The sequence below is a fragment of the Cherax quadricarinatus genome, chromosome 9, assembly GCF_038502225.1.
Source record: "Cherax quadricarinatus isolate ZL_2023a chromosome 9, ASM3850222v1, whole genome shotgun sequence".
NCBI classification, from domain to species: Eukaryota; Metazoa; Arthropoda; class Malacostraca; order Decapoda; family Parastacidae; genus Cherax; species Cherax quadricarinatus.
Window position 1 is genome coordinate 13,127,925 of NC_091300.1, and position 13,443 is coordinate 13,141,367.

The window sequence follows — 13,443 nt, forward strand, 5'->3', positions numbered from 1 at the left end:
CAGGAGGGAGAGATACATGATTATATACACCTGGAAAATCCTAGAGGGACTAGTACCGAACTTGCACACGAAAATCACTCACTACGAAAGCAAAAGACTTGGCAGACGATGCACCATCCCCCCAATGAAAAGCAGGGGTGTCACTAGCACGTTAAGAGACCATACAATAAGTGTCAGGGGCCCGAGACTGTTCAACTGCCTCCCAGCACACATAAGGGGGATTACCAACAGACCCCTGGCAGTCTTCAAGCTGGCACTGGACAAGCACCTAAAGTCAGTTCCTGATCAGCCGGGCTGTGGCTCGTACGTTGGTTTGCGTGCAGCCAGCAGCAACAGCCTGGTTGATCAGGCGCTGATCCACCAGGAGGCCTGGTCACAGACCGGGCCGCGGGGGCGTTGACCCCCGAAACTCTCTCCAGGTAAACTCCAGGTACCCTCATCTGGTAAAATATGTAAAGAAGCTGGAAAAAGTATAAGGGTTTGCAACGAGACTAGTCCCAGAGATGAGGAGTCTGAGATATGAGAGGTTATAGGGGTTAAACCTGACGACTTTAGAGAACCAAAAACTAAGGGTGATACGATTACGAAGTACAAGATACTGAGGAGGGGGGAGACTGACAGGGTGGAAAGGGGCTAGTCTCTTTGAGAGCTAAATCTTAGGTACACAAGATAACAGCCGAAGCTTAAAACACAGGTGTGGTCTCAGGTGGTACCCCTGGTGTGGCCTCTGGTGGTACCCCTGGTGTGGTTTCAGGTGGCACCCCTTGTGTGACCTCTGGTGGTACCCCTGGTGTGGTCTCTGGTGGTACCCCTGGTGTGGTCTCAGGTGGTACCCCTGGTGTGGTTGCAGGTGGTACCCCTGATATGGTCTCTGGTGGTACCCCTGGTTTGGTCTCAGGTGGTACCCCTGGTGTGGTCTCTGGTGGTACCCCTGGTGTGGTTTCAGGTGGTATCCCTGGTGTGACCTCTGGTGGTACCCCTGGTGTGGTCTCTGGTGGTAACGTGGTGTGGTCTCAGGTGGTACCCCTGGTGTGGTCTCAGGTGATACCCCTGGTGTGGTCTCAGGTGGTACCCCTGGTGTGGTCTCAGGTGGTACCCCTGGTGCGGCCTCTGGTGGTACCCCTGGTGTGGTTTCAGGTGGCACCCCTTGTGTGACCTCTGGTGGTACCCCTGGTGTGGTCTCTGGTGGTACCCCTGGTGTGGTCTCAGGTGGTACTCCTGGTGTGGTTGCAGGTGGTACCCCTGATGTGGTCTCTGGTGGTACCCCTGGTTTGGTCTCAGGTGGTACCCCTAGTGTGGTCTCTGGTGGTACCCCTGGTGTGGTTTCAGGTGGTATCCCTGGTGTGACCTCTGGTGGTACCCCTGGTGTGGTCTCTGGTGGTAACGTGGTGTGGTCTCAGGTGGTACCCCTGGTGTGGTCTCAGGTGGTACCCCTGGTAAGGTCTCAGGTGGTACCCCTGGTGTGGTCTCAGGTGGTATCCCTGGTGTGACCTCTGGTGGTACCCCTGGTGTGGTCTCTGGTGGTAACGTGGTGTGGTCTCAGGTGGTACCCCTGGTTTGGTCTCAGGTGGTACCCCTAGTGTGGTCTCTGGTGGTACCCCTGGTGTGGTTTCAGGTGGTATCCCTGGTGTGACCTCTGGTGGTACCCCTGGTGTGGTCTCTGGTGGTAACGTGGTGTGGTCTCAGGTGGTACCCCTGGTGTGGTCTCAGGTGGTATCCCTGGTGTGACCTCTGGTGGTACCCCTGGTGTGGTCTCTGGTGGTAACGTGGTGTGGTCTCAGGTGGTACCCCTGGTGTGGTCTCAGGTGGTACCCCTGGTGTGGTCTCAGGTGGTACCCCTGGTGTGGTCTCAGGTGGTACCCCTGGTGTGGTCTCAGGTTGTGCCCCTGGTGTGATCTCAGGTGATACCCCTGGTATGGTATCAGGTGGTACCCCTGGTGTGGTCTCAGGTGGTACCCCTGGTCCTGGCCGTTCTTTTTTTATTATCCAAACATCAGAAACATCGACATTTTGACTCTTCCTTGATCTATGACATTTAAAAGGTTAGAGCAAGAGCCATATAACTATGTTTAGGCTGCTGAATGCACTCATCACACAGGATGGTTTTCATGTCATACTCCATCACACAGGATGATTTTCTTGTCATACTCCATCACACAGGATGATTTTCTTGCCATACTCCATCACAGGATGGTTTTCTTGTCATACTCCATCACACAGGATGGTTTTCATGTCATACTCCATCACGCAGGATGGTTTTCTTTTCATACTCCATCACGCAGGATGGTTTTTTTGTCATACTCCATCACACATGATGATTTTCTTGTCATACTCCATCACACAGGATGGTTTTCTTGTCATACTCCATCACGCAGGATAGTGTTCTTGTCATATTCCATCATGCAGGATGGTGTTCTTGTCATACTCCATCATGCAGGATGGTGTTCTTGTCATATTCCATCATGCAGGATGGTGTTCTTGTCATACTCCATCATGCAGGATGGTGTTCTCGTCATATTCCATCATGCAGGATGGTGTTCTTGTCATACTCTATCACGCAGGATGGTGTTCTTGTCATACTCAATTACGCAGGATGTTTTTTCTTGCAATACTCCATCTTTTTCAGGTTGTTCCTCTTGTCATACTCCATAACACAGGATGGTTTTTCTTGTCATACTCCATAACACAGGATGGTTCTTCTTGTCATACTCCATAACACAGGATGGTTTTTCTTGTCATACTCCACACAGGATTGTTTTTCTTGTCATACTCCACACATGATGGTTTTTCTTGTCATACTCCACACAGGATGGCTTTTCTTGTCATACTCCACACAGGATGGTTTTCGACTCACTCCATCACGCAGGAGGATTATTCATGCACTGGGTATAATGTTAGCCATTTTATGCTGACGAACTTCACAAGGACGTTGTGGACATCACTATTAATGCAAAAAGGATTCGCTGCATTAACTGTAATTTCGACTTTTAATCCTTCCATCATAGCTGGAGGCTTTTGTATATATACAGCTATCACTCAAGATTATGTTGTATATGTCAATCACAGATGGTGATTATATGACAAAAATTCAGATTATATTCCTAGCGAAAATTATGATAACACTGGCTTTTTATTTTTAGAACTTTTTGCATGGGTTCGAATCTCGTCCCTTCTCTGACTGATATTCACATAAGCACAAATGGGTCACTGCAAGCTACTTTACAAGCGTACCCACCAGTTTTGGTACCCCTGTTCCGTCCCTCATTCACGTTCCTGATATAAAGAAGCTTATATCACCTCAATAAAGGATTTAGATTATACTAAGGTGAAGCGCTAAACCAATATGAGTCATTCAGCGCAAGGAGTGGCGGAGGCTCGATCCTTTGTCCGCTAATTAGGAAACAGAACATGCTACTCTTACAGCCAGACTTTCTTCCCACAGAGGATTTAGCCAATACTGATCACAGCAAGAACTTCATAGAATGATAAGAAATGAATAAAGAAAGAGTGAGCAAGAATGTATAGTATATTTGAATAATTCATCCTCTTTTTTTCCTCAACGAATAGACAAGTGCTTCTCGACTCCGTTTGACTGGTTAGCTTGAGGTGGTAAAAATCAGTTTTTATGATAAGATAGCACTTCAACATGCCAATAGTTGCATAAACTTTTCCCTAGTTGCAGTACACCTTTGTTGAAAATTTGAAGTCGATCGGATGAAGCATTCTCAAGTGTCCCTTCGGAGATACCTAATAAATGTAATCCTGAAGCCTAAGTGGTATCTAGAACAGAAGGAAAAGCTGTTTTGGTAAATGAATATACCTCTTTTAAAAAGTTATTATATTAAAAACAAGTGCTAAACCTACCCGAATGGGTTATAAAGATATCCAGAAATTAGTTTACATAAGAATAAAGCCGAATGAAAAGTGCATTTGTTTATCGTTCCCAGATACAATTTGACCTTTTTTTAACAAATTCAGTAAACTAACAACCAGCAGGAATCATCGCCTAGCTTTTCGAAAATAAGTAAGTAAGTAAGTAAGTAAGTTTATTCAGGTAAACACAAATACAGTTACATAGAATTATCATACATAGCAGCATATGTGTAGGGAACCTAGGATAACCCAAAAAAGTCAGACAGAGTGACTTATTTCCATTGGGGTCCTTTTATACTATAATAATAAGGTAAAAGGACCCCAATGGAAATAAGTCACTCTGTCTGACTTTTTTGGGTTATCCTAGGTTCCCTACACATATGCTGCTATGTATGATAATTCTATGTAACTGTATTTGTGTTTACCTGAATAAACTTACTTACTTACTTACTTACTTATTTTCGAAAAGCTAGGCGATGATTCAACAGCAGTCGGCGGCTGTAGACGCCCAGGATTTTGCAGTTTGGCCGGTTAACCATAAAGATAGCATGAAATGGGAAATGATAGCATGTCTTGTAAAAATTCTAAAGCAACTCATGGACACAGAACAGGAAGACCTGTGACGACAGTGACGTGGCTCAACCGGCAGTAGTCAATAGCGGGATGTGAGGCAGTCAGCCACAACTTGATTTACCGACGAAATCATCCAGATCCTTGTTTAGGGAAGCCTAAATCCTTGTATAGGGGAGTAAATCCTTGTATAGGGAAGACTAAATCCTTGTATAGGAAAGACTAAATCCTTGTATAGGAAAGACTAAATCCTTGTTTAGGGAAGACTAAATCTTTGTATAGGGGAGTAAATCCTTGTATAGGGAAGACTAAATCCTTGTATAGGGAAGACTAAATCCTTGTATAGGGGAGTAAATCCTTGTATAGGGAAGACTAAATCCTTGTATAGGGGAGTAAATCCTTGTATAGGGAAGACTAAATCCTTGTATAGGGAAGACTAAATCCTTGTATAGGGAAGACTAAATCCTTGTATAGGGAAGACTAAATCCTTGTATAGGGAAGACTAAATCCTTGTATAGGGAAGACTAAATCTTTGTATAGGGAAGACTAAATCCTTGTATAGGGAAGACTAAATCTTTGTATAGAGAAGACTAAATCCTTGTATAGGGAAGACTAAATCCTTGTATAGGGAAGACTAAATCTTTGTATAGAGAAGACTAAATCCTTGTATAGGGAAGACTAAATCTTTGTATAGGGAAGACTAAATCCTTGTATAGGAAAGACTAAATCCTTGTATAGGAAAAACTAAATCCTTGTTTAGGGAAGACTAAATCTTTGTATAGGGGAGTAAATCCTTGTATAGGGAAGACTAAATCCTTGTATAGGGAAGACTAAATCCTTGTATAGGGGAGTAAATCCTTGTATAGGGAAGACTAAATCCTTGTATAGGGGAGTAAATCCTTGTATAGGGGAGTAAATCCTTGTATAGGGAAGACTAAATCCTTGTATAGGGAAGACTAAATCCTTGTATAGGGAAGACTAAATCTTTGTATAGGGAAGACTAAGACTAAATCTTTGTACAGGGAAGACTAAATCCTTGTATAGGGAAGACTAAATCCTTGTATAGGGAAGACTAAATCCTTGTATAGGGAAGACTAAATCCTTGTATAGGGAAGACTAAGACTAAATCTTTGTACCTGGAGTTTACCTGGAGAGAGTTTCGGGGGTCAACGCCCCCGCGGCCCGGTCTGTGACCAGGCCTCCTGGTGGATCAGCGCCTGATCAACCAGGCTGTTGCTGCTGGCTGCACGCAAACCAACGTACGAGCCACAGCCCGGCTGATCAGGAACTGCCTTTAGGTGCTTGTCCAGTGCCAGCTTGAAGACTGCCAGGGGTCTGTTGGTAATCCCCCTTATGTGTGCTGGGAGGCAGTTGAACAGTCTCGGTCCCCTGACACTTATTGTATGGTCTCTTAACGTGCTAGTGACACCCCTGCTTTTCATTGGGGGGATGGTGCATCGTCTGCCAAGTCTTTTGCTTTCGTAGTGAGTGATTTTCGTGTGCAAGTTCGGTACTAGTCCCTCTAGGATTTTCCAGGTGTATATAATCATGTATCTCTCCCTCCTGCGTTCCAGGGAATACAGGTTTAGAAACCTCAAGCGCTCCCAGTAATTGAGGTGTTTTATCTCCGTTATGCGCGCCGTGAAAGTTCTCTGTACATTTTCTAGGTCGGCAATTTCACCTGCCTTGAAAGGTGCTGTTAGAGTGCAGCAATATTCCAGCCTAGATAGAACAAGTGACCTGAAGAGTGTCATCATGGGCTTGGCCTCCCTAGTTTTGAAGGTTCTCATTATCCATCCTGTCATTTTTCTAGCAGATGCGATTGATACAATGTTATGGTCCTTGAAGGTGAGATCCTCCGACATAATCACTCCCAGGTCTTTGACGTTGGTGTTTCGCTCTATTTTGTGGCCAGAATTTGTTTTGTACTCTGATGAAGATTTAATTTCCTCATGTTTACAGGGTACAGGGAAGACTAAATCCTTGTATAGGGAAGACTAAATCCTTGTATAGGGAAGACTAAATCCTTGTATAGGGAAGACTAAATCTTTGTACAGGGAAGTCTAAATCCTTGTATAGGGAAGACTAAGTCTCTTGTGGAAAAACTGAGCTAAGTTTGCTTGTGGTACTCCTTGAGCAATGGTCAAAAGTATTGTTATTACATTCATGTGGAAGCGCTAAATCCGTAGGGATTCACACAGTACCTACGGAAAAGGAGGTAGTCCAATTTGATCAAAAGAGGGTAGCTCTAATTTCTTGGAGTAAGAGCCCTCCATCAGCTTCAAGGCACCCCACTGAAAGAGGATATCACATATCTCCATCTGTTTACCTGGAGTTTACTTGGAGAGAATTCCGGGGGTCAACGACCCCGCGGCCCGGTCTGTGACCAGGCCTCATGGTGGATCAGAGCCTGATCAACCAGGCTGTTACTGCTGGCTGCACGCAATCCAACGTACAAGCCACAGCCCGGGTGGTCAGGTACCGACTTTAGGTACTTGTCCAGTGCCTGCTTGAAGACAGCCAGGGGTCTATTGGTAATCCCCCTTATGTATCCTGGGAGGCAGTTGAACAGTCTTGGGCCCCTGACACTTATTGTATTGTCTCTTAACTTGCTAGTGACACCCCCGCTTTTCATTGGGGGGATGTTACATCGTCTGCCCAGTCTTTACTTTCGTAGTGAGTGCTTTTCGTGTGCAAGTTCGGTACTAGTACCTCTAGGATTTTCCAGGTGTATATAATAATGTATCTCTCCCTTCTGCGTTCCAGGGAGTACAGGTTCAGGAACCTCAAGCGCTCCCAGTAATTGAGGCGTTTTATCTCCGTTATGCGCGCCGTGAAAGTTCTCTGTACATTTTCTAGGTCAGCAATTTCACCTGCCTTGAAAGGTGCTGTTAGTGTGCAGCAATATTCCAGCCTATATAGAACAAGTGACCTGAAGTGTCATCATGGGCTTGGCCTCCCTAGTTTTGAAGGTTCTCTGTTGTTTAGGATATGTGATATCGCCAAGCATCCCACATGTTTATTTTATGTTGACTAAATATGTTAATCTGGGTTAACGCAAATATGTTCTAATGTTAACGTTAAGTAACATTTACATTTATTAGGCACTGGGCAGATTATTATTCTCATGGGAAACCAATAAACCCGCAAGGAACATGCAACCTCAAAGGGAATGGGAGGTAATCACGTTTGATCCAAGGAAAATGAGAGTAGCTCTAGTTCCCTGGATCAACGAACTGTAAGAGGAAAAATGAAGGGTAAGCTGGTGTTACCTGGAGTTTACCTGGAGAGAGTTCCGGGGGTCAACGCCCCCGCGGCCCGGTCTGTGACCAGGCCTCCTGGTGGATCAGAGCCTGATCAACCAGGCTGTTACTGCTGGCTGCACGCAAACCAACGTACGAGCCACAGCCCGGCTGATCAGGAACCGACTTTAGGTGCTTGTCCAGTGCCAGCTTGAAGACTGCCAGGGGTCTGTTGGTAATCCCCCTTATGTATGCTGGGAGGCAGTTGAACAGTCTCGGGCCCCTGACACTTATTGTATGGTCTCTTAACGTGCTAGTGACACCCCTGCTTTTCATTGGGGGGATGTTGCATCGTCTGCCAAGTCTTTTGCTTTCGTAGTGAGTGATTTTCGTGTGCAAGTTCGGTACTAGTCCCTCTAGGATTTTCCAGGTGTATATAATCATGTATCTCTCCCTCCTGCGTTCCAGGGAATACAGGTTTAGGAACCTCAAGCGCTCCCAGTAATTGAGGTGTTTTATCTCCGTTATGCGCGCCGTGAAGGTTCTCTACATTTTCTAGGTCAGCAATTTCACCTGCCTTGAAAGGTGCTGTTAGTGTGCAGCAATATTCCAGCCTAGATAGAACAAGTGACCTGAAGAGTGTCATCATGTATCCTGTGTCTGTATTAAGATGCAGCTTTACGAAGAGTGAAAATCATACGAAACAATATAAACATATCAACTCCCTCAGTCATACTTCCTGAAACATTGTACATTTTCACTCTAGTCTGTACATTCTATATACTTGTGCACACACTCATGTGCAATCTCACTCTTACCTTCACAATGTCCAATTATTTTCTCTTCTGTCATGGGACCTAGATATGATAACAAGTACGCGTCAACCGTGATTCCTCCTCCGACACCCCGAGGAGGTGTTCCCCACTGTAATACACAAACACTTGCTCGACACTCGCAGGCAATACCTGCCTGGCACACACACGATACCTACCTGTCACTCACACGCAACATCTGCCTGGCACTCACAACCCAGTCACAAGCATTCTGTTACTTCCGTGATTCTAATTAAAGGTTAAAAGTTAGCAATACAAGTGTTTATTATGCATGTTTAGAACACTTTTATTTCTAACTTTCACGACAGTGTGAAATGTTTGTACGTACGTCTGTATATTTAAAACTTTAAGTATTACATGGAAATTTGATATTAAGAATAATGAAATTATGTTGTGATGGAGGAAGGGGGGATAAGCCTATTCAGGCAGCCCCCTTATTTAATAAGAAGCAAAACTAATGGGAGTTATATGCGGCGATGTGAATATGATAAACTAATAGATATAGCAACATATGAGTTACTGTACGTTATGCTTTTGGTAACGCTTGTATTTTGGCCAAACCATTAAAATAAAACAAATAATGACGACACTGATATATAACTTCAGGTGCTTATGTCACTTTAAACCTGGAATTAGAATATTTATTTTTTAATAACTATATTTTGGCAAATTATGAACACCACTTAAACACAAGTGGCATAAGTTTTTTATACATGAATTAACCACAACAGCGATCAATGATGTGAACGATTTCCGTAATCTGGAGTCCAAACATTGGAAGCAGGTCGGTAAAAGGCTCACACTTTTCCCTCAAGACAGATCTCCAGTACAAGAGGTTCCACTCCACTTCAGCGAGTTCTGGGGGACCGGACGAGGTGTTGGTACATCGATCCTTACAAATGTTGGTTCTCTGCTTTTTTAAAAGAGGGTTGGTGGTGATTTTACGTCGTGAATATGGCGCTAATGCATCTAGAGCAGCGGTGATAGAGTCTTCCTTTGCGATTTCTCCTACTGCATATGTAATCGGTCTTCCTTCATCAGCCCTACCATGGAGCAACACCACGTCTCCTTCAGTGTCCTCTCTACTTTTTTCCCGACCAATTCCCCATGCTGTTTCTCGTGCTGGCGGTGCAAATCCGGTGAATATGTCACTAGGAATCATCCTGCCACGTGACCGGTTCTCCTCCCATGTCGTATCTCTTGCCTGAGGCACCGTTGCAGGAGGCATAAAGTACAGCATCCCCTCTGTAGAATTAGCCCAACTCGACATACTGGTGTAAACAGCATCAACACCCGGGCTCAGTGCTTCCAGGGCAGCCTCGATGGACGGCTCATCGCTCAGGGTGAAGGTTTCCGAGGCCAGTTTGGTGGTAGTGGTGGAGTAGGCCGCTTCAGGCTCTGAAAGTGATTCACCTCGTCCTGAATTAATATAACAATAACAATACCAGCATCAGTATTATACTGTGTGAAACACTGAAGAGTGACTGATAACAATAAATAGTAAGAGGTAACAAGTAGTGAGAGAGGTCGCAGTGTGTGAGGAGGTAAGGGGGAGAGGTAGGCGTGCATGGGAAGGTAGGGAAGTTAGTTTAATGTTTGTTATGAACCCCATACCCATCCTGTGGGCGGTAGTCAGAAGATTACAGAAGTACATAATGGGTCCAGGGATTGGGCCCCAAAGTTTTGATAGCTGAGCAAGTTACAAAGGTAATGAACTCCAGGTAGATATGGTCACAATCATGACAAGTTACAAAGGTATTTACAGATTACAGGGAAGAAGTAGGACTTGCCTTGTGGAAAGATACAGGCTGTGGTGACCACCTTGGACATAGATGCAGCCAGCCAATACGCCACCTCCGCCAGATGCTCTCCGCCAACCTGGCCGCCACCTGACCAACACAGTAAATGCAGTGTTAATCAGTTTCTGCTTTCATGTCACTCATTGCGTTGAATGACCCACACGGGTTTATCGCTTCACAAAAGAACTTAATTATTATTATTATATTCATGAGGAACCAGTAACTTATAGGACAGCACCTGGGAATGGGAGGCAATTTGATAATAATACCTCCATTATTATTATAATCAAGGGGGAAGCGCTAAACCCGTAGGATTATACAGCGCCTGTGGGGGGGATGGAAGGTATTCACGGTTAATTCAGGGAACTGGAGCACAGATCCAGTTCCCTAGATCAAGAGCCCCTCACCAGCATCAAGGAACCTTCCTTGAGGGGAAAGGTACCTCCAATTCCTGAACCACGAAACACTAACAACCATCAATGCAATTCCTCCCCTCCTATAGCTGTACATCCCTTGTGGTTTAGCGCTTCTTTTTTATAATAATAATAATAATAATAATAATAATAATAATAATAATAATAAAGGGTTACTTAAAGTAATATTACTCCACGCTCACAGGACGACGAAAAAAAAGTCCCACTTGTCATACCTGGAGTTTACCTGGAGAGAGTTCCGGGGGTCAACGCCCCCACGGCCCGGTCTGTGACCAGGCCTCCTGGTGGATCAGAGCCTGATCAACCAGGCTGTTACTGCTGGCTGCACGCAAACCAACGTACGAGCCACAGCCCGGCTGGTCAGGTACCGACTTTAGGTGCTTGTCCAGTGCCAGCTTGAAGACTGCCAGGGGTCTGTTGGTAATCCCCCTTATGTATGCTGGGAGGCAGTTGAACAGTCTCGGGCCCCTGACACTTATTGTATGGTCTCTTAACGTGCTAGTGACACCCCTGCTTTTCATTGGGGGGATGTTGCATCGTCTGCCAAGTCTTTTGCTTTCGTAGTGAGTGATTTTCGTGTGCAAGTTCGGTACTAGTCCCTCTAGGATTTTCCAGGTGTATATAATCATGTATCTCTCCCTCCTGCGTTCCAGGGAATACAGGTTCAGGAACCTCAAGCCCTCCCAGTAATTGAGGTGTTTTATCTCCGTTATGCGCGCCGTGAAGGTTCTCTGTACATTTTCTAGGTCAGCAATTTCACCTGCCTTGAAAGGTGCTGTTAGTGTGCAGCAATATTCCAGCCTAGATAGAACAAGTGACCTGAAGAGTGTCATCATGGGCTTGGCCTCCCTAAACACTTCTTTAATAGTACCACTGACTAAGAAATGTTTGCTTTCTGGTGGAGTGTGATGCAAGAATCTGTTGCTACCCATTATGTACCTTTGTAATCTTTTGACTACCGCCCACAGGATGGGTATGGGGTGCATAATAAAGATATTAAACTAAACTAACTACCCAATATCACAGCGTTATCAACATAGTACCATTTTACCCCTGAATTAAGAAAGCTGCAACCGAGAATGGTTAACTGAATATGATGGAATGAGGTAGATACAAGTCCTGGAATAGTTTAAACATTGGCTGACAAACAAGCAACAAAGTGTTATACGTGGAGTAGAATAGGGTGGGAGTAATGTTTTGAGTGGAGTGCCACGAACTTCACAAGTGGGTAATAAACCGTAAAATGCTATAATATAAAAAAGTGTACGATGCTACATATGGGATACAACCACATAAGTATGAGCTTGTTTTGGAAAGTGTCTTTTCTTCAGTAGTGTCGGCAGCACGCCATTCCATTAAAAAAAAATGTACCTTTTCTTAACAATCCAGCAATCATTAAAACTAGCGCAATAAATGGAAGGAGCATTGGAAAACTGGCAATTAAAATCTAAGAATATGTTACATATGAATAAAAGAACAAGTGTACGAGCGTGATAGGATGCTGTGTCCGTAGAGGTAATGAGTGTGGAAGTAACAAGCTGCTATATTTGTGTTGGACTGACACTGACACTGACACTACCTCACTACCCAGTCATAAATTATGGGTTGATAAACAGCTTCAGAAACAATGTACTCATACATATTTAGCTAAATCTCACAGAGTTTTAAATGATATAATGAAGGTGCTATTTGTCTCAGCTATTTAATGAAGATTTAACATAAAGTATTAAATGTGCTCACTCTAAGCTACACGTTATTTTCATTACGAGGTTATACTAACACTCCGCCACATAATACTAATGTGGCCACCACTACATCAAGAGTATATGCTCATGGTTTATCAAGACTCTCCTGGTTTAATACAACAAGTACACGAGAAAGGCACACGTGCAATAATTGGGTATCTTAATTGTCGAAATGTTTCGCATGTTCTGCAGACTTCTTTGGTCAAATACAGATGTATTAAATTATGTAGACAGTTTAATATGTTTATTATGCACCCCATACCCATCCTGTGGGCGGTAGTCAAAAGATTACAGAGGTACATAATGGGTCCAGGGACTGGGCCTCAAAGTTTTGATAGCTGAGCAAGTTACAGAGGCAATGAACTCACAATTTACAAAGGTAATGAACTCACAATTTACAAAGGTAATGAACTCCAGGTAGGTCTAGTCACAATCATTACAAGTTACAAAGGTATTTACAGATTACAGAGGTACACAATGGGTCCAGGGACCGGGCTCCAAAGTTTTGATGGCTGAACTAGGTACAAGGTAATGAACTCACAAGTTACAAAGGTAATGAACTCACAAGTTACAAAGGTAATGAATACTGTAAGAATGGTTACTTACGTTTATACATGGCTGCAATCATGAACAAATTTTAGAGTAATGAGCAATTCACACTTCCACACCCGGTCACAACTGTAGTGAGTTATTGGTGCAAATGTTGATTGCTGAGTCTCTCTCTCTCTCACACACACACACACACACACACACATACAAATTCATACACACACACACATAAACACACACACACACACAAACTCATACACACACGCACACACACTCATACTCACACACACTCATACACACACTCACACTCATACACACACACACTCATACTCACACACACACACACACACACACACACACACACACACACACACACACACACACATGCACACATGTGG

General features: G+C 44.2%; 1 protein-coding gene across 1 annotated transcript in view; it reads right to left on the bottom strand.

Moving 5' to 3' along the window:
• Positions 1-8,779: 8,779 nt before the first annotated feature.
• Positions 8,780-13,443, bottom strand: part of LOC128686232 (uncharacterized) — a 71,159-nt gene continuing 66,495 nt past the window's right edge. Inside the window, exons 7-8 of the mRNA XM_053773077.2 lie at positions 10,309-10,407; positions 8,780-9,916 (exon numbers count right to left, since the gene is read on the bottom strand). Coding sequence (XP_053629052.2) covers positions 9,237-9,916; positions 10,309-10,407 — 779 coding nt within the window. The 3' untranslated portion in view covers positions 8,780-9,236. The remainder of the gene's footprint in view (positions 9,917-10,308; positions 10,408-13,443) is intronic.